At 32.8% G+C, this 23,502-nt stretch overlaps 1 protein-coding gene across 8 annotated transcripts in view; it reads right to left on the bottom strand.

Annotated features, from left to right (window-relative positions):
* LOC143253288 (uncharacterized) overlaps positions 1–23,502 on the bottom strand; it is a 142,587-nt gene that overhangs the window by 81,688 nt on the left and 37,397 nt on the right. For all 8 annotated transcript variants that reach the window (XR_013029490.1, XM_076506906.1, XM_076506908.1 and 5 more), the window contains 3 exons: positions 21,157–21,194; positions 18,675–18,815; positions 3,993–4,061 (listed from right to left, as the gene is read on the bottom strand). Coding sequence is in view for 7 of the 8 variants with exons in the window: in XM_076506906.1 (XP_076363021.1) it covers positions 3,993–4,061; positions 18,675–18,815; positions 21,157–21,194 (248 nt within the window). In the remaining variant the exon portion in view is untranslated. The remainder of the gene's footprint in view (positions 1–3,992; positions 4,062–18,674; positions 18,816–21,156; positions 21,195–23,502) is intronic.

The following is a 23,502-nucleotide window of genomic DNA, read 5'->3' as shown; positions in this document are numbered from 1 at the left end:
GGTATAATGTAGTTTATTTGCTAAACTAAACAACATTTTTACAGGAATATCAGTTGTTTCACACGTTCTGAACTGTTCGAACACTTTCTGCCCCTCCTATTTTTGGTTATTTGTTTATAAACAGTTTATTTTCTGTTTAATTTACATAAAAGTTTATGTAGATGTGAGTTAGTATAATATTTATAATAAATTATACTTCTATTAGCCTACTCACGATCCTTTTTAAGTTATGAGCAAAATACCATTCGGGACGTAGGGGTACGAACACTTTCTGTCGTACCTGTGTATGATGGCAGCATAAATGTTAACAATTTCTTAAATTGAAAAAGTATTTCCAGTAATACTTACCACCTTTCACAATACAGCTATTGCTTAACTGATGGGGTTTCTTTTAAGAATATATCAGTTAACAAACTATCCATAACATGTATTTCTGCATATCATTCTGTATAAATATTTTGTTATACTCTATGTCTTACATACATCTGAAAGGTTTAAAATATGTAAACATAATCGACACAACTTTATACTTAAGATACATGTAAAGCAACTAGATTAAAGCTTCTCCAGGCAGAAGTTATGTCAGATTTGCAAATTGAAGAAGAAACATTTTAAAGGCCTAAATGAAAGTGGATGAAATGTACATTTCTTGAACAAGTTTTTTTTTTTATAGTATAAATGAAAAGATTGATCTTACATTAAATTATTCCTTAAAACTTCAAAATTCCAATTATTCTTCAAACAGCCAGTCCTTATTACTTCATTTATCATTTAATATAATGTCCCTAGGAATTATATACAAGGCATCTATATTTGAGGGCTAAAGCCTGATTATGTGAATGAGATAACAGTGACTGGCAATCTTCTACATATGATTATAACTTGGAAGTCTTCGTGCATCACAAAATGTTCATTTGCTCATATTATTTTAGGTATTCATTCAAATATTGTGATTGAGGGAGATAAATACACTGTGGAATATAGATATTTTTACTATAAAATTAATAACTGTTTTATGTGCTATATACCATGAAAAACAAGACCATTAATTGTACAGTTTCAGAGCAGGACTGTCACTTTGTTTTGGAAAGGGAAGCAAGAACAACAATCTTTTTGAATGAATTGTCAGATGCATCCATATCAGGGAATACTGAGGGTGTAATCGTACAGCATAACAACTGTATTAAAAATAATGAATATTTCATATTTTGTCGTACATTGTCTTAGTATTTATATTTTCATAATTATTTCTGTAGAACTTACTAAATTTTTTGTTACTTGAATTAATTTATATTTTAATAGTTTAACAAATTTTTTACTTTGAAACATATGGACTGTTTTTAAGACTGATATCATGATTATTGAAAAAGTCAATATAAATTCAAAATTTAAAATATGTAGAATAATTACTACTTGATGGTATCAGTACATTATAGTGTTTATTAATCACAACATATAAAACAAGTTAAATATGCGAGATGTACGGCATACTCAACCTTCTTTATTTCTCCTTGTTGTGACTGGGAATACTAAGTATGACACACTGTCACATCATTTATATATACTTGTTTTTAGACAACATATATAAAGCCTACTTGAATTCTGAGTAACTATATTTGTAATTTTTACATATCACATCAACAAACAGATGATTTAGATGATGAAACATACAAATTCAATTATAAAATAACAAAAGTGAAAAGAGCAGTCAATATACCTCATTCACCAGAAATTCTTCCCTTTAATTTTGACAACCAAGATAAAGTTTTTAACCAATGTTTCTTAAACTACATAAGAATATTTGAATCTATTTTAACTTACTATCTGTGATGGGTAAAAATATCTTACCATTTTATGTATAACTAAAGAAATATTAATGTTTGTCTTTTTATTTGCAGTGCAACCAAGTACTTCCTTCAGTGTTGCAAATATTCAAGTCATAACAACTCAATATTTTGAGCCATCAGAAAAAACTTCATCACCTGTGACTAACACCAAGAACATCAAGGAATTTTTCCTTACAAAATATATCAAAACGAACATCATCTGGGCCAGTTGGAAATCTTGATGAAGTAATTATTTTTATGTTTTTGTAATATGTACATCATGGTTTTAAAATGTGCTCCTAATGTAGAAATATAGCTTTCAAGTTGGAGGTTGACATCCAAGTCAGTATGCATAAATTAATTATGATTTTCCTCTTTTTCTGTAAACTGTAATTCAAAAATCCATGCTGTATATTGGCTTGCCAAACATAATTTATTTTTTTAAGGAAATGAATTAGTTAAGACTAACAATGCTTAAAATATCTCCAACAGTTGTAGCAGAGGAAAACCCAACAATGGAATCTTTGTCAAGTAAAAGTTATAATATTATCTGAATTAGGTGTTTACATACAGTACCAGAATAGAGAACACACTGATGTAGAAGGAGAGTGTCACAAGATGGATACTGCCAAGAGCAATTAAAGACTGGAGCAAGCAAGAAAAAAATTGGATTAATGCTTAGATAGGCAAAGGAGAAGAAACCACAGTACTCAAGTAATAGCTGTAGTGTTGACAGAGCTAAGTAGGTTTTGGAAATTGTGTTTTGAATAAAAATATTAAAAATGCAGAATCATGTGTAGATATAAGGTCCCAAAATAACACTACATGGTCAAAAGTACGTGGGCACCCAACCAGTTCACCCCAAAGGTGTTCGATGGGGTTGAGTTCCTCCACACCAACCTCAGCAAACCTTGTCTTTATGAACCTCACTTTGTGCACTAAGGAATTGTCACGCTGAAACAAAAAAGGGTCTTCCCAAAACTGTTGCCACAAAAGTGGAAGCACACAATTCTCTAGAATGTGTAGCATTACGATTTCCCTTCACTGGAAGTAAAGAGCCTAGCCCAAACCATGAAAAACAGTCCCAGACCATAATTCTTCCTCCCCAAAACTTTACAGTTGGCACTATGGATTCAGGCAGATAGTGTTCTCCTGGCATCTTAAAAACCTAGATTTGTTCATCAGACTGCCAAAGTCATCACTCCAGAGGATGCGTTTCCACTGCTCCAGAGTCCAATGGTGGTGTGCTTTACACCACTACAGCCAACGCTTGACACTGCGCATGGTGATTTCAGGCTTGTATGCAGCTGCTAGACCATGGAAACCCATTTCATGGAGCTCCCGATGAACAGTTCTTGTGCTGGTGTTGCTCCAAATGGCAGTTTGGAACTTGGTAGTGAGTATTGCAACTATAGCCAAATGATTTTTACTTGTTACATACTTCATCACTCGGCAGCCCCATTCTGTGAGCTTGTGTGGCCTACCGCTTTGTGGATGAGCTGTTGTTGATCCTAGATGCTTCTTCACAATCACAGCACTTACAGTTGACTGGTTCAGCTCTAGCAGGGCAGAAATTTGAGAAACTGACTTGTTGGAAAGGTGACATCCTATGATAGTGCCACACTGAAAGTCACTGAGTTCTTAAGTACAACCCATTCTACTGCCAATGTTTGTCTATGGAGATTGTATGGCTATATGCTTGAATTTATGCACCTATTAGCAATTGGTATGGCTGAAATAGCTGAACCTACTAATTGGAAGGAATGTTCACAAACGTTTGGCCACACAGTGTATTTTAACTATACATATTATTTCAAAAAGTACTGACACTTTTAATAAGCTAATGAACACATTTACTAAATAGAACACAAAACCTACAATCCTTAATAGCCATTGCAATGAAAGCTTCTGAAGATCAAAAATATTAAATAATTGCACACAAATAAAATGCTCCAGTAAATCAGTACTGTAATCTTCCTCTAAGAACAGAACATAAATTTTTTTTACTAATTTATCAAAAAACTCAAACAAATACCAAATGGTTAAAAAATGTAAAACTGGTTTTTCACTATGCCTCATCAAAACCCAGTAAATATTTATAAAATAATAATGTTGGAAAAAATTATCCTGAAAATAAATATGGCAAAAACTAACCTAAAGCCTCACCTTTCAATATCTTGAAAAGATGGAGCTGAACCAAGTTGCTTTTCCAGCTTCTCTTTATCCTCTTGAAGTCTAAATTACAAATGTATGTTAGTACTAATTTTATGACCTAGTAAATATATAAAATGTATGTATACACACACACACACATATATATATATATATATCACTAAGTACAATAGTGCTCAGCATGTAAGGAATGCCTGGGGGAAAAAATGGTTGTCATATTCAATCTTTTACTCTATGATGCTTATAAATAACTACTCAACTTCATTTATAGCCTTATTTGAACACCTAATGCCACAAACAAGTGTTTTGCAGCTTGCAAGATTCCAAATATCATTTAAAAGTGTTTCTGAAGTGGAGAATTACAAACTAGCTAAAGAGTCAAAGTGTTCATCTTTCTTTTTTCTTTTCCCACACTAACAAGAACAAATGTGAAGTTACTGTGATGACTTCAGAATGACTTAAAATATTTTAAAAGTACTTCGAAACAAGCTATCACTAAGCATGGCGATGCTTATTACAAGCTAAAAAAAATCATAATTTTAGTGTAAATGACGTTATCATTATCCCCTTGAAGGTAGTTTCCTACAGATATATGGTGTTCCTTTAAAAAAGCTAAGTACAGGGCAAAACACAAATTACTAACCTACACCAGGTGAACATAAGATGTCAGTAACATGTAAAATACTCAATGCTTTGTACACTAAACAATTGGTGTATGACGTTGAAAAATCAACACACATAATATTAAACTTTATTATATATATTCATAAAATATGCTCACTTTCAATCAGCAGGAAACATCACAAAACAAAAACAAGTAAAAAAAAAATTTTTAAATAAAAATGATGTATGGATAACAGCAACAAAAAGAATGCAAACAATAATACAGATATGATACAGATATACATTTTTTACATGTTCTGTTCTTACTGCAGATTCCTCAAAATTACATCCCAATAAGTCAAAATTATGACCAGTGATGATTAATAAGCTATTGTAGCCTATAGAGTATAATATCAATATCTGAAGTATTTCTACAAATTGAGAAACTAACAAAGTTGATGCAATGTTAACAATATAAGTTACCACTGAATTATGAAAATAAAACAAATTTTCTCTTATGAACCTACTTCAATGAAATTGTTAAAAGAAAAGAAAAGAGGGTAAACAATTAATAAAAAAATTGTGCAAAAATTAAGCAGAGTGTGGGGTTGGCAATGCCAAAACATACTGGTGCAAGGTAAGGATGAATACACAAAGCCATACAAAATAAATTGCTATGTAAGTAGCCAAATCTTTTCACATTTTTTTAAATTTTGAGCTCCTGTCAGTTGCATGAATTCAATTTTAAATAAAAGTACTCAAACTGAACAGTGCTATACAGTCCTACTGTGGCTAACAATGATAAGCTTGTAAGATTGACTAAGTACTTACTGGCTACTTCTTTAGGAAGTTTTGTTTATTGTTGTGTAGACAGCAAACATTTTAATAAATGTCTTTTGAGAAAATTTAAAATTCTAAAAGAACCATATTTTCATATGTTCCCATTTTGATCATGTAATGTAAAATATAAAACTCATTTTTAAAACAATATTTTGAATAAGTAGAAGAATATTATAAGTAAGAGAGAAGTAAGTAGTTGCGTAAAGTCAGTAAGAATTGTAAAACTGTAAAAACAGTTACAAAGATTTACAGAAAAGGCAAAAAAGTAAGTACAAATATGAAATTATAGGATAAATGAATATAATACTAAGAAAAAGTATAATAAGATTTTAATTTAAAATATTTAGTAACTAATTCATCTTTGATCATTTTAAAGTATTTAGTTCACATTATTCATGTTTAGATGAAAATTGGTATTTGTATGTTTCTTGTTACAGATTCTCAGTTAAATTATTTTATGAGTGACCTTTTGAAATCACAAAACTGGCAGAAGAAAGTAATAAAGGGAGACAAAATAGAACAAATGCAGCAAAAGTAGCAGAATTTTACAAGTTTGTAATTCTGCTGGTACTATTAAATTCCCTTTGCATTTTATTAATCTTTGACCAATAGAATTTCATGAGCATTACAAGTAAACAAGAACTGTTAGCATGCTTACAAGAAAAGCATTCAGCATATAACACTTGCTTGTAATTTATCTAATAAAATTAATGTCTTTCAATTTGACAAGTTATTATTTGAGAACAGAAATGATATTACCCACAGCTCACAGATTTTTTAGTTGGATGAACTCTAAAATCAAAATATACTTTTTATGTTTTCACATTTCTAGACAAAAGGAACATCACTGCAAACACTGAGTACACCTAGTTATAATTAATGATCAAAACATTTTACTGATGTAAGTTAAGGTATATCATGAAATTGTACAATAAGATCATCTTTACAACCCATTACTTGCTGCCCCATCTGTTGCTGGCCCAACTATCCATCCAGATTGTTGTGGTGGTTTAAAGTTACCATCAATTGTTTCACTGGACAGTGGCTCCAAGCAAAAACAGGATTCCTTTATTGTCTTTTACATAATTATAGGTAGCTCTGAAAAAATGTTGTACTGGACATTTTCATACACACTAAGCAGGAGAAGAGAAAGCTGGATTATATATTTCTGCTGGTGATTTTATATAGAGGCCATGGACCTCGCTCCCTTCATGATATTAAGTAAAGAGTTTCCACTTTAAAAAAGTCCATTTGTAAGCAATTTATCTGTCTTGAATAGTGTTTTTTTGCTTTTTTGGTACATACAAAAGTAAAGTGACCCTTCTTCCTTGTCTACTTCTAGTCATGGGAAGTGTTAAAATCAGGATATTAAAATTAACCTAGACTTACAATTTCTTTAGGTAGAATTGCTTGATGGGATAGGTTCACCTCCTGAGGACTCTAAGCTGTATGCTTCTAGCTTGTAGTGACTGACTTCTTTGGTAGTGGTACATAACTCATTTTTACTTTCATCAACAGGCTCATTCCAAAAAAACAAAAATGGTGTTGATTGCTTTGCCTGTCTGGTATTTTTATCCCACCACTTAATTCTTCACAAAACACTATTTTTCAACTGTGATTTCTATTACACATGGGGTTTGTTTACTAATCCATGTCAAATGTCCTGTCAATTCTGATTTCTCAGCAAATTCATCAGCCAATTTTATTAGACTGTCAAAGCCTTTTCCAGTTCATTTTCTTTTTTTCTGAGATTGACTATCACATCAATAACTGATTTTTATTTCTAAAACAGTCACCTTTTCTTCTTTAAATTGTACTGTATACTTTCTTCAAATATCAGGTGTAAAGTGTAAAAATTGTTTTGAGATTTGCTCACTTAGTATAGCATCAGCTGAGCAAATGTCACAATACTAATGATTCCTCCTGCAGGTTTTCAAATTCAAGACCTTGCTCACTGAAAACTCTCATTCAGCACTTGTCAGGTCACATAAAAGAAACATTAAATTTTGAATAATTTTTCACAAATCTGTAAAAGATGGATTATTGGTCATGTACTCCCTACAGAAGTCCATGAACTCTTTGTCATTCATTTCAAAGTATTTAAAGGTAATTCAGTTACTGTCAGTTTCATAAACTCTACAAACAGGCAAAGTATACCATGACACTACTTTCACTTAATCTTTTGGCATTCACTAAAACATTCAAAAGTTATCAAATTTCTGTAGCATTTGACATAAGCTTTAGATTTAGACCAAATACACTTCTTACAAGATTACAAGAGCATATTTGATCAGTGATTTCTTCAGAATTTACCTACAACTATAGGCATAAAAGTTCTGTATTTTGTTTTGAGTTCAAGCACTCTAAGTTCACTGAAATTTTTGGGTATTTAGCAAATTTTTTTTAAAATGCTGTTTACAATGATTCTTATTTGTACTTTTTATAGGTTGCAGTAATTTTCCTTTTTCACATTCATAAGCTTAACAACAATTTGACTTAAAATCTAACAAATCTAATAACATCTTGTATATCAATGCAAAGAAAAGGCTTCATAAGTTTATCAGTCAAGCAAACAGAAAGGAATAGTGAGATTTGTTTAAGATTGTCACTGCAATTTTTATTTTTGGATCAACACACTTCACTTCATCTACCTGTTTATAACCTTATGCTAATGAGTTGGTCCCATCATAAAGTCATGAAGCTACATATACTAGAACTGTGAATGTACATAGTGTATCTTCTCAAAATTTAACAAAACTTTCAAAAACAGTACAAATTCATTATATGCAGGAAATAATAATTTTTGGTAGGTTATTCATACTAAAAGATTTGTCTGTGAATTTCAGAATACTTTACTGAGTTAATTTTCATGTTAAGATTCTTTAAAACTTATAGTTTTCATATTTAATTTCCATAATTTCTGAAAACTACTAGATAAATATAAAGTTTTTAAAGTAAAATTTTGTTTATTTTATTCATTCTAACACTAATTGTAACTAAATGTCAAGATACAGTACAATGAAAATTATAAAATAACATGAATAATAACTTTTTTTAATGCATCATTTGTCACATGTTAAATTAATTATAATATCACCTGTTAACCTTTTAACATCTATTTTTTTTTAACTTTATAGTTTTATTACCTGGTTGGTACCATGCAAGCAATTCATTCATCCATGAAAAGCAAACATAACACAGGTGAATATGCATATCCATTTGTTTAAAATGAAATTTATCTTCTAAACTCTCATTATATAAAAACACAAACTGACCTTCTTTGTCAATTTGCTCTAATACCATGGATCCAAAATAGGGAACAACACTTTGACAAACAAAGGTAACCACATTTTTATTACACACATGAAAATAATTTTGCTATGTCATTGTCTGTTAAAAACAACTTAGTAACTCTACTTCCTTCACACAATTTGTATTAGTGGTTTCTTAATTTTTAATGACTATATTATAACAAAGATTAAGCAGTCGGTAATGATTACAAAAATGACACTGTTGCAAAGGCACTCATAGCTGAAGTACTAAAAGACCTGCTACTGATATTTGAGGATATAGCTATATAGAGCAATTTTACTAATGATTCAACTAACCTTTAATGTTGCATTACAGTTTTTGCTGCCATTTAAATCACACTTTTTGTCAAAGCATATGATATTTTAACACAGACCCATTCGTATTGCAGATGTAAAAGCTTTTCATACAATACCAACACCATGCTTTATACTGATTGCTTTCATCTTCCTGCAGACATTGAAAGTCTGGTTTTCAAGTCATTTATCAATAAAATGGTATTTGTCTGGCATTTGTGAGTGAAGTTAAAGATTTTGACAACAGTACAAGAACTAAACACAAGGCTAGCTACACTATTACAAAGCAACAACCACAACCTTACCCATCAGCTCCAGTGACCATGGAACTTACACAAGAATGCATTTAACTGACAAGGTAGTAAGCCAATTTGAAAGTACAGACAGTGAGTGAAATTGAGCAAGGTAATGTTCAATACACTGATGGAAGTCAGAGGCTTAAAAATGGTGAATGCAATAATTAACAAAAGAGTACCCATTTCAAAAAAAAATCATAACTTTCCATGACCCTATAACAGAATGCTGGTTTTCTAGAATTGAATTTTGTTAAAGCAGTTTTCCAGGATTTTCTATATTTTAAAATATTTGTACAAATCCTGTGAACAACATGTACTTAAAAATAAATATATTAAAAAAGAAAAAACCTAATCACTTATGTACTACAAACACATTTATGCAAAACACATGTATATACATTGTACCACATAATGGAAAAGTTTTTTAAAATTATTTATTCTTCTTTAATTAAAATTTATCTTGTATAACTTCAAGCATCCATTTAGTTTTCTAATTAGCTCAATATTTCAAGAATGAATATCACATCCTAATTGTCTGAAACAAACAAAGCAGCTGTCTCTTTTTTTCTACCCTTGACTTCTTGCTTTTTAAGCTATCTCTAGTTCTATCTATTTAATAACTACCTAACTTTCTACATAATGCTTTCTACGCTACTTTCCAGAAACAGCTATTCATATCAAAGTTACACATAAAATGTATTAAACCTTTTACACAGTCAAGTAATAGCACTTTTTGATGGCTATTTACATAAAACAATTATTGTGAATACAAATTAAATATAATATACAACTAATTGACACATTATTAATATCACATTCCATTTACAAATTAAACAAAACACAAATAACATTATTTGCACATCTAAAATAGTATATTCCAAATAGATGAACAGTGTTGATATTGCTTATCCATTTTGACTTGTGTTTATTATATCACCATTAGATTCTTCAACAAAGAATCATTTTTCAACAGTTGTATTTATCTTACAACATGTATAAAAAAATGTATGTTGAACAGTAATATTTCATATCACTCCATGATTTAGTACAAGCACTGAAACAGAACATGTGTAACTAATTTTACTGCAAATAACAGATCAAATCACTTGAAACACATGTATGTTTGCTAAAAACAAAACATATTCATTCACAAGAAACAGTTGACATTTTAGTGTTCTCATAATTTGCTAGAAAATACCACATTCTTATCCAGGTTCTCATGAATTGCAACAATGGGACTTATGGGTATGAAAACTTACATGGCTAACAAAAGCATGAGCATAAGTTACAAAGTGAATATTAAGATGTGTTTTGTCTAACACCCCCTCAAAAATAGAAGTGGAGAATGACAAAGTTGAGAGGTGACTAGTTGTTAATATTCACTTTGTAACTTATGCTCATGCTTTTGTTAGCCATGTAAGTTCTCATGAATTGCAACAATGGGACTTATGGGTATGAAAACTTACATGGCTAACAAAAGCATGAGCATAAGTTACCAAGTGAATATTAACAACTAGTCACCTCTCAATTTTGTCATTCTCCACTTCTATTTTTGAGGGGGTGTTAGACAAAACACATCTTAAAATTTACTCATTCAGTTCATACTTTTTTTTTGCCTCAAGCACCTGAAAGAGTGGCTGTTGACAGGGCTAATATGTACACGTAAAAACTACTATATAGAAGACATTCTTATCATAAAACAACAGAAACTACATTACTGATTATATATGAATTCAAAATTACAATTTCTATAGAAGTTAACATTTTAATAAACTGATAGATATTTTCTTTCTTTCATAAAATAGCTTTTCTTGATTAGTACTGTCTTCTACTGAAGCAAATTTTAAACGATAACTACTAGCCTTCCACCTCTTGCTTCTGGATATTTACATGTGAATCAGTATAAAGAATTTCTCAATCAGTAAAACAACCCCCATTGTAACCAGTGTCCTCTACACATTTGCACTTTCTAATCATTTTAAGACTGGTCAGAAGACCTACATCATATATGACTGGAAGTAGGAAAGGTGGGTTGAAAATGTGTGGATAGGTGAGTATCTATTATTATGTTAACTTCTGAAACAATATTTGATCTCTTCTTACAAAGTACCTAGGCTCCCACAGTCAGCTATATGCTCTAGCCATTCCTAATTAAGCAGTGAAAGACAAGAGGGAAAGCAAATAGCCAGCATCCCCCACTGCCAGCTCTTGTGCCATTCTTTCACCAAAACGTAGTGGGACTGATCATCACATTAAAACACTTCCATGGCTGAAAAGGCAAGCATGTTTGGTGGAACAGAGATTTGGACCCACGACCCTCAGGTTATGAGTCAAGCGCCCTAACCACATGGCCATGCTGGGCCATAAGGAGGACACCAGCCAGAACACATGTGAGGACTTACTTAATTGGACCATCTCCAATCAATACCTAATCCTCTGTCAACCATATCTAAAGAATGGCAGGTATAAGGATTGTCTCAGCCTGAGGGGCAAACTACAATACACACACACACACACACATGCAGAGTCGTAACATAGTGGAGTGTTTCAACCATAACTTTGTGGTATCTGGAACTTTACATCAGGTCTATGGTAGGAAGGATGTCATGGCATTGAGGTATCCGGAGATTGGTAGGAAAGAGGAATCCCAAAGGGGATATGAGCAATCTGTCAGATGTTTTAATATAGCATAATGCTACAATCAGTACCTGGCAGTGTCCCACCACCCCATTCTCAAATGATCAGTATGATACATTGCTCAGCAGGTCAGGCCTCCATATTCACCACCATAGTGGCTAGAAACTGGTAAATGGCAAGGACTTCCATACTCCAGTAGAAGAAATGAGGGGGAAATGCATTGGAGAGTTTGGAAGATTCCATTACTGGAGACTGCAACAGATGACTGTGATACCCTACTCTGAAAAGCAGAGCTGCCACATCAGTAGTGTCCATCAAGCTGCAGAAATGGGTAGCAACCTGGTAGGTTTACTCAGGTGTGTTCTTGAGTGTATGGTCTGAGATGATCATATTTATGAAACAAAATATCACTAGAGAGAAGTATTAGCAGTCCTATAAAACAAGTAATTTCTATGGTATGCATAACCTAACCCTGTAACATAATTGTTTTGGCACAGATAATTGTCGAATGGAAACATAACCAACACCTGGCAGCATCTGGAATTGTACATCAATTTGGTGGTAGAAAGAGCTACAAACATGACTGACACTGAAGGAATGGACACAGGATAGACAGTATGAATTAAAAAAACAAGAAATTTGGCTAAGCACTTCTACTCACCACAGAGTGGGATCCACAATACACTAGCAAAAAGATACCTGTAATTTAAGAAATGACAAAAATATAGTTATGAAGAAAACTGAGTCTGTAGTATAAAGGAAAACACTGACAAAATGGCAAACAAAAACAAACATATCTATACAATCAAGAAGTAATTAATGAGCGCAAATGTGGAGAGGGCACTGGTTATGACAAGGGTTGTGTTGTGTTCCTACCGGTGGACAGCTGCTATGTAATCATTTACATGCAGATATACAGAAGCAGAAGTGGTTGGTTGGTTGGCTTGGTATTTTATGGTGCAAAGCAACTAGGCTATCTGCACCAAACATCTGGTAAAAGGTTAAAATTAAAGTAAAATTATTAAAATTCATAGAAGAAAATTAAGATAAAACAAAAAAAAGTTTAATTTTTGAATTAAAAACATAAGTAGCATTAAATCCAATTTTTATATCTAGTCTACAGCAGTAAAACTACAGTAATACACCTTGTAAAGGACTTTCTGTAGCATAATTGTAATTATCATGACTTGCCAAAATGACTAACGGATTAGTTCAAAAATCAGTGTTAGTCACCTGAAGATGGTCTTTCCAGTTCTGGTAACATTTATTTGATGTTATGGCCATTTTCAGAATGTAAAGTAAAGTAATACAAGTTTTAAAAGACTTATGGCAAAATTTTAATCATTATAACTCACCAGGATGACTAACAGGTAGTAGTACAAACATCAGTGTTAGACACCTGAAATTGGTATTTCCAGTACTGGTTTCGAGATATTTGAGGTAAAAGCCATTTTCTGATTTCAAATCAAACCAGATGTACTTTGATTCTTAAAATGGAATCACATTAAAAAATGGTCAAATGTATAAATTAAAAAAAACCAACTTAAACAGCATTAAAAAGATTAATGGCTTTAAAAAAAATAAAAACACACCTCAAGTGGACAGTGTCACCATCATCAATAACACTGTCTATCGTTATAGATAAACCTTGGGACAAAACATGTTTAAAATGTGGCTTATTGTGACCTGAGTGTTACACAGACAACACATTGGTGTATCAGTCCAAGATAAAAGAAAATGATGAGTTAAAAAACTGTGACCAATGCATAGTCTAGTAAGGACAACTTCCTCTTTCTGATCCTTACTGAAGCAAGATAGCCAAAGTCCAATATAGGGTTTTATTTGGAAAAGCTTGTTTTCAAGTTGCTCACTTCAAGTCAATTGCCAACTGGCATGGAGTTGAGCCTTGAATACAGGATCTTTCCATACATGGCACACAAGTGACAGTGACAGAGCAGATAGATTTAGCTTTGGGTGTTGGCAAGCCTGTTTTCATGAATACCAAGATGGGCTGGTATCCAGAAAAACTGGATAGAAGTAGATGTTAAATAGAAATGAGGCAGACAGTTTTGAATATCAGTGAGAACTAATGTGAAGTTATTCCAGGGCCAGTAGAGAACTAAGCGAGTCATTATAAATAGTGCAGTTTGAGTACTGCTTAGCTTCTATGTGATTCAGGGCAAGAGAAATGGCATACAGTTCAGCAGTGAACACAGAAGCTGTAGAGGGAATTCTGCACGCAACCACCTGATTTTGAACTATCCATAAAAATAAGAATGGGACAATGGTTTGAAAAATGTTCAGCAAATAACGGACAGTATTTCAAATTGGAAGTATCTGCTTTTCTCAGATGAATTAAAGAAAGGTTACAATAAGCCATGGTGGGATGGGCTGACAAGTGGATACAGCAATGTTATCCAAGGACAGACCAAATTCATCCAACTGCACCTGGATTCAAAGGCCAAAAGGAGCAATGGCAGATCATTTGTTCTAAAAAAGTATGGCCCACCAAGAAAGGAAAACACAATCCCAGGTGGGATGCTTTGTTAAGGAATGAAGTTTTGAAGCATAGAGTAAAGACAGTTGCAAATGGCAGAGGTGCAAAGAAGGTTCATGAGACTATGTATAAGCTCTGAACTGGGAAAGTGTAGAAAGCCCAGGTGTAGAGCCGAAGTCCCTGATGATAAACAGGGTCCAGCATCTTCAAGGCCTAAGTCCTGGCAAGGGTATAGACCAAACATCTATAGTCTATTTTTGATCGAATAAGGGCACAATATATGTTTAGCATAGAATACTGATCTGTTCCCCAAATGGTGGAAGAGCAGACATGGAGGATGTTCAGTGCTCTTGTACATTTGGCCCATAGCTGTTTGATGTGTAGTATAAAGACCAGCTTACACTCAAAGATAAGCCCCAAGAACTTTGTCTCAAGGACCACAGGTAGCACAATTTCACCGATACAGAATTCAGGTTTAGGGTGAGTACCCCCTTGGCAGCAAAAGTGCATGCAAATGGTTTTAGAGAGAGAGAGAAGTTAAACTCATTTGTTGTGGTCCACTTCAGTAAATGATTGAGGGATGTCTGTAGCTGCTGTTCAATATACCTCATGTTCCATGACTGACATGAGATGTGAAAGTCGTCTACACAGAACCTGTTTGCAACAGTAAGAGGGAGTTGTTCAGTGATGGCATTGATCTTCATACATAAAATGTGACACTCAAAACACAGCCCTACAGAATTCTAAGTTCCTGTAGAAAAGAACAGGACAGCATCGAACCCACACAAACTTAGAATCACCTGTCCCTTAAAAAATAGGCAAATGACTATGTAACCCATATAAATGGAGGCCTTGCAAAATGCCATACCTCCATGTTTTATCATAAGATGTTGTTGTTAAAGATAGGCTTCTCTGATTGACATTTCAAGTCGAATAAAGTGATCCATGGTGGAGCGTTGTCATCAGAACCCACACTGGGTGGGCGAGAGGAGGTTGTTTGATTTAAGGAACCAAACAAAATGAGCATCAACCATCCTCTCTGAGGTCTTAAGGATACAGCTCGTTAGAGCAACTGGATGGTAGTTTGAAGGGATCTTGGGATCCTTTCCAGGCTTAGAGAAAGGTAGGACAATAGCCTGGTGCCAGGCATCAGGGAAAACATTCTCCTGCCAGATCTGATTTAAAAACAATCAGAAGAATAAAAAGAGAAGCAGAAGATAAATGACACAGCATTTTGTAGTGTACATCATCAGGTCCAATCCGAAGTACTGTCAGACTGATGAAGGGCCAGTTTGAGTTCCACGAATGTAATGGGACAATTATAGTCAAAGAGACAATCTGCTTAAAAAGAAAGAGATGATCACTCTGCCAGAGTCTTGATGATTAAGAAGGTGGAGGATGAAGCAAAAGTGCTAGATACCTGGTAAAAGCTTTCACCTAGAGCATCACCAATGTTCTAGGTGTCACCTACTTCCTGGTCATGAGAGAAAGATCAAGAGGAGGACAGAATTATATTGCCCACTGAGCTTTTGAATTTTGTCTCATATGACTTTGGAATTGGTGACAGAAGAACTGGTTGCGAACTTAATCCAAGAGTCTTCTGGTTTTGACGTCTTACCCACAAAGCATGTGCATGGGCCTAGTGGAAAGCGATGCAGTTCAAGAGTGTGGGATACCTATGAAAAGTATCCCAGGTCTATTTTTTATTCTTCCATGCCACATAACAAGCAGGATTCCATCATGGACGAAGATATCGTGGAAAATGTGTTGAGGTTTTAGGAATACATTGAGCAGCTGCCTGTATAATACAATCAGTTACTGCTGTCATGCAGTCGTTTACTGATGGCTCACGAACGATGGCAGGATGAAGTTCTGAGAGAGCAGTGAAAAAGGGTCAGTTTGCTTGATCCAACTTCTACCGGGGCACATGGGTCAGGTGGCATCGACCACAGCCAGTCTCTCTCAAAATTATAGGAAAATGATCACTGCCTCGTGGGTTATTGTCAACCCTTGAATGAAAAGTGGGAGAATAGTGAAGGGGAGCAAACTGAGAGATCAACAGCAGTAAAAGACAGACTAGGTGCATGAAAACAAGTACAAGAACCAGTATTGTAAAGAGAAAGGTTGTAATCAGAGAGCACATGCTTTACAAAGTGACCCCTCCCATCAATATCAGCACTTCCCCAGAGGTGATATGTCTATTAAAGCCCACCAGGATTAAAAAGATGGACAGCAAATGTTCAATGAGAGCATCAAGGGCTGATTGATCATAGATCTCTCAATAACAAATAGAAAGAACAAACAGTGATGGTATAACCCAAGGAGACATAGATGGTTATGACCCCCAAGAGTGTGTCGAGTGGCAAAGACAGGGTCGGCATATGCTGATCAACCAACAATACCACTCGCCCATCACACAGTCTGTCATTTCCATACAAAGAAAACTGCCAAAAGGTGACTGTATTGGCAGGTTTCAGAAATGTTTCCTGTAAGGAAAAACATACAGGATGGTAGGAAGCAATCAGTGCTTTGATATCATCCAGATTATAATGTAAACCTCAACAGTTCCATTGTATCAAGGTGGACATTTTTATTTATGTGTAGGCAAATTGGGTGGAGAGTCTTTCTGTTTACAACCATGTCTTTTTTCTTTATTGTCTTTATTTGAGGAAAGTCTGTAGACCTCCATGGATCTTGCCCTGGGTCAATTGGGCAGGTCATTGTTGTTGTTGGAAGAGGATTCCAACGACTGAGGACATGAATGAATGATCGTTTTGCATCTTGGGATGGGAAAAGAAGGTGTATGTGAGGAAATGCCTGCACCCAGAACCAAAGGAAGTGGATCTTGGGGTTTGCTGGAATGAATATAAGGGACACAGATGGGTGTTGATGTTGATTCATCAACTTTTTCAACCATGGACATCAAAAGACTTTTCACATGGTTTCAAAATGATTTTTATGGAGGCACAGAGAGATCCATCTGCACTCCCACTGTAGCATCCTAGTTCCATCTTTGCGAGCGGAGATATGCTTCACCACAGAAACTCCTTGGGTGGAGAAACCAGCAAGAATCTTTGACTTGGGTATGTTCTTCAAATCCCTCTCAACAATAACTCCTCATGATGAATTCAAAGTAGCATGGAGAGTAACCTCAATGGGTATATCCTCAATCACCTTTGAATGTAAGAGGACCTCACTGTGTTTTAATGTAGATGTTTCCACCAATATGTCACCAGAGCAAAGCTTTTTTGACTGACTTTGAAGAGCCAGCAAGTCCCTCTAGTCCCTTCTGAATGAAAAAGGGAAACATTTGCCCTAAAGGTTTGTCTGAAAGGGAATGTTATATAAGAAACTGAGGTACAGCTGTTAAGGATGGTGAAGATTGTGCTCATAATCTTCAAGACATGGTCATTTACCTATGAACTGTTTTTTCACTATTTTCTTTACGTTTTTATTTGGAGGATCCATAATAAAAAAAAAAGGGAAATTTCAATGCCCACTGACCCCACCCACCATGAACCCCTATGAGGGGATGCACTACAATGTCAAACAAGGACACTGCAGCAATGCCAGGGTTTCGTGAGCACTATACCCAAACACCAGCATCAGATACAATGTCCACAACACCTGTTGAGAATATCCAACACTGGTAACTTGGATGACTTTAGCCCAATTGAACCAGCCAATTGACCCAAAAAGAGCTACCCCAAAGCCACCCGTCTACAGGAATTCAAGGCTAAAGTGGTGTGTTAGGGTTGGGCCCCTCAACCACCAGGATCCTCTCCTACCCTTTACGGGTCACCACGCATGGCAAACATACACATGGGTGGATGTTTAGATCTCAGAGGAGGTAAATTGAAAGAACAGAACCTTCCCTGGGATATCCCCTCACCATGTGCAGGAATCTACATAGAGGGGAAGAAGCAGGCAGTGGAAGGCTATTAAAATGTGCACTGATATAATCAAGAAACCTATTTTGTGAGAGAAGGTAAGATATTATATCAGAATTTATTTTAGAGTATTTTATCTAAAACAATTAAAATTTCTGACTGTAAATATTATTAGTAATAACTGTTGTAAGCAAAACATAAATTTTTTTAAAGAAGCATTCATTTACATATAAAATGAAGGAAATTAATCAACTAACAAACATTCACTACTTTATAATTAAACATACAACGTATTGAAAGTTACATACTGCACATGTTTCTTTTCTAGGCTGTTGTACTGAATCTGAAGAACTTCTTTTTCAGACTCTTTCTCAAGAGCTAACTGGTCCATCATCCTCTGAACTGTTACCAACTCTTGTCTTAAAACCAACACATCCTCTGCTCCTGGCCTGTTAATATTGTAAATTTTCAGAAAATTCTATGTGCATTTAACTCCTAAATTTACACTTTCTAGCATATTTTCCTGTTGATGTAACTTCAGTAAAGTTGCATTTTAAGAACATACAGGTAACACTTATACAACAAACACAAGTAATTTGTAATGTAGTGCTATATTTTCCAACAAACTAGTTCCTTAATACTACTGAAATTACATCACAGAAGTACAACATCCAACATTAATATTTTTGTAATAAACTGTTACTGGGATAGCTTAGTACTATATTACTGTTCATCAAAATAAATTTTAAGATTACCTCCAAAAGTTAACAACACTTTATCAAAAATAAATTATAGAATTAAAAATGTTCAGATTATTAATTTTATATTCAGTTTTGCCATCAGTGTTCCTGTAAACATTTTTTTTTTAATGAAGATACACCATAAATTTATGTCCATACAATTTTATATATATTTTTGCTTTATTTGTTGATTGTACACCAAAATGTGAGCTTTCACTGATTGTATATGCAGATGTATTTATTTACTAAACTGATATTAGTTGAAGTCCCCATCTAAAAACCTACTATACACTAAAAAGTGTATGTAAAAAAAGTATTTACCTTCTGTATCAATATCCAGGTAGTAGCATGAAATAAATAATTGTATAAAAATCTGAACTCTACACTTAAATGTAATGAAAACAGATGAAAAATACTTTGTTTTGTTTGACATACTTGAAATATTCTTTTTGTAAAGGTTATATATATAACTAATTTCTTTGGCAATGAATTATCTTCAATTTGTACCCTTCATTTTTGAATATGTAGCTTATTTCCCAATTTTTAAATTGCAACCATAACTGTGCTATAAATATGCAAGCGTAAGAAACTTATCTGAAAAACACGAAACAGGCTAAAAACATATATTGCAAAGCAGCTTAATCAAAGTTAATGAACTCTTCAGTGTAGAATTTTGGTGAGAGAACCTTATAATAAGCCATATGTTTAACTGGTAAGTATAACAAGTAAATCATCACATGAGGATTACTATAGTAGTACTTGATTAATATAAAGACGTAACCACATGTTAACTCTCACAAAACAGGCTCAGTCAACTCGACCATCCATGAACTCATTGTACTCATTTAAAGTTTTTATAAATTTAATAATTCTAGTTTTCAATGTTATATGTATATTGTTACAAAATTTAGCAGTCTTTCAGTTAAAATTACAAGTCTTTCACATAAAAGAAATAATATATTTTAGTCAAGTATTTTTCATAAACAAAAATAAAGATTTGTCCATGAATATATGGAGTGTTTGTTTTGAAACATTTATGTACAAAGTACTTTTCATGTTGAGTTTATAAATGCTTTTCCTCATCTCAAACATTTTACTTTGTTAGTCATTTATCACTTTTTAGCCAATAAAAGAAATCTACTATGTTTTCACTAATATAGGGAGCTGTCCTTCCAACCACCCCACAAACAAATTAAGGCAAGAAATGTCGAAGAAGATCCAAGGTACATTGTGAATAAATTTTGAATATTGGTGTACCGAGATAAATCTCATAAATGAGAGTAGTAGACCTAAACAATATTCCACAGTGATTTTTGAGTGCTTCTAAAGAAAGGAAAGGATTTCATTATGGTATCAGAAATATTTTGTTCAGTGGTTTTGAAACTATACAACAAAAATTGCACCATTATGACAAAATTTCCACCCACAAACTGGCATAGATAACAAACATTGCTGCCACAATAAAGGGGTTAATCTAATTAGTATAATTTTGAAAAATATTACTTTAAGGAATGATAACATTGTGTTTTTCTATTATCAATATACATCATGGAGTAAGTATTTACACACTGTTCTTCAAGTATATGTACAGTAGTATTTATAATTTAATCAAAATAAAGTAATTTATGGTCATTAAAGTTAATTCCTGGGTTATTTTGTTAACTTAATAAAAATAATATTTTTGTAACATAAAATAACCTCAACTCTTGTTTTAATTCAGGAAATCAAGCACTAAATTTTAGAATAACTGTCAGTCATAGTATTACAATTTAACTAGCAAGAGTTATACATGTGTAATTCAATTTCAAAATACAATATACTTTAAACTTTCACAAACGTTACATTACTGTTTTGATATTTATAATATCAGAAAAGGGTAAAAGTTCCTTCTTACTACTTCACAAGTAATTTAAAATTATACAAGTGTAATTTATATATAGTTGTACTAGCTGAAAAACAAACTTTAAAACCTTCAGTATGTTTCACAAAATTCCTTTTACATATATTTATACTGTACAAAACAACAACAAAATATGCCTTCATCACTTACCTTTGCTGCATTTCAGCTTCCATATTTGCACAATGTTTCTAGGAAAATATAAAACACAGTACATCATATTGAACTATTTTAAACAGTTTTTTGCAATTATAAGCCCTAGCTTCTTCTTTCCACATACAAAAATTGGTGCAAAAAACTACTACTTTTTACTGGTAATTCTTTTGTTCTAGGTGACAGTATGTAGTAGTGCTTTTTAAAACTATAAAATTGTAAATTCCAAACACACATTTTTTGTTATTAAACAATCCAAAACATAAACAGGAACTCAAAATTCTTAATCAGCCTATACTCAGTAATCAAAATTTCTTGAGAGTTGGCTTCACACTTCTTACACAGCTTACAAATAAAACACTTAAATATTTTTCATTTTTCATATAATTTTGATAATAGATATCTAGATCTCAGTTGTAAAATTCTGAAATATCTAGTTTTTCCTCTTTGAAATTTAGGTCTATTGTTTAAGTCAATTTCTGTGTAACTAAACTACTGAAGATTTAATGTACTTAACGATTTCATATAACTTCTGGTTTGAATATTTAAAATATAACAGAACTGAGGAAAAAATCAAGGACAACTGTATGTTTCACAAATACCTCATTTACTAACAACTATGGTTTCACCAGTAAAGGCATCATCAGGTACCCCATGATGCCTTTAATGGCAAAACTTTGGTCATTAATAAATGAAGTGTGTGTGTAATGTACAATTGTCCTTGTTTTTTTAACCCCCAATTCTGTAATTATGGAGTTTCACAAAATATAGACAATTTCAAGTATCAGTTATAGTCAGAATGTAAAATAATTCTTAAAAATATTCTAAAACATTATTTTTTATTATGGATTGTTGTGCTACTAAATTCCATATTCCTAATGACTAAACATTTTATTGCTAAAAACTATTTTACACCACATACCTCCCACCCACACCACCATGAATAACTAAAAGTACCTAATAAGACAATAACTTGTGGTTCCATACAAGCTAAATGTTTTTCTGCATCTTATACTTCTGTGCTTAAACAATACTACCTAGAAAAAACATGAAAAAATTAAAATAAACATTTGTCAACCTTACTGAATTTAAATAATAGTAATTACATAATTCTGACTCTTTATTCTAAAACATTTTATACTAAGCATGCCAATAATTATCAATTTCTTATGAGTTAATTCAAAATATATATTATTTATGTTGTAAGATGTATATATTTCATATACTGCTAACACTATTTATTAATTATAAAAAATGCTAGCCATATAAAGAAAACAAAAATGTTTAGGTAAGACCTACTTTGTTAATAAGAACACGATAAATGATAAACCACTATATGGTTACTTTCATATACTGCTAACACTATTTATTAATTATAAAAAATGCTACCCATATAAAGAAAACAAAAATGTTTAGGTAAGACCTACTTTGTTAATAAGAACACGATAAATGATAAACCACTAGAATGGTTACTTTCCATTTTTATATAGATATAAACAATGTTACTTAATAGTAATTACTAACTGATTGATTGATGAATATTTTTATCAAAAATTGTTTGCACTTCTTTTGGAGAATGTACCGTAACCAACTTTCAAATAAATGCTCCTGTACCAATTACTACTCTTAAATTTCCTTAGTTTTGCTTTAATTGCTTTAACTCTGTCCACAAGGGTTCAGTCAACTTGATTAGCCACTTGATTTTTTTGTACTTGTATAGTATCTTTAAATATTTGAGAATACTAACTTTTGATACATTGTGTATTCCTTCATAAAATCTAGCAATATTTCAGTAAACATCACAAATCTTTCACATTAAAAAAACTATTTTTAGTGATATGTTTTTAATAAACTAAAAAAAGACATGTCCTTGATTATAAAGTATTGTTTTAAATAGCTCAAAGTTTTCAGTAGTTCAAAATAGTGCAAAGAAATTTTATGTTGATATTAAAAATATTTTTATTCATCTCAAATTTCATTTGTGTAATCTCCAAAACCTTCTAAGTACATTTCAAATGTTTGTTTTCAGTAAAACTTTATATTTTATCTATTATTTTTTCTACTTTAACTCTGTATGAGGTTGCTCAGTTTTACCAACCTTATAGCCACCAAAAAAGAAAAACCTCAGTTACCCTTTTTTCTTTCTAAAATGACTTCAATTGTAGTGTAATACTGTATTCAATTCAATTACCTTAAGTATCGTTAAACTTGTAACAGTATATATCTACTTACTATTCATGCTATTGTAAGTTTTAGATCACTTGGGGTATGTGCAGTTCGTCGACACACGTGCACACATTAAGTATCTGCATTATAACTTCTAATACAGTATGTGCATCTTCACAA

Source organism: Tachypleus tridentatus, chromosome 6 (genome assembly GCF_004210375.1).
Source record: "Tachypleus tridentatus isolate NWPU-2018 chromosome 6, ASM421037v1, whole genome shotgun sequence".
Lineage (NCBI taxonomy): Eukaryota > Metazoa > Arthropoda > Merostomata > Xiphosura > Limulidae > Tachypleus > Tachypleus tridentatus.
The sequence above is the reverse complement of the archived record's forward strand: the minus strand, read 5'-3'. Positions and strand labels throughout refer to the sequence as shown.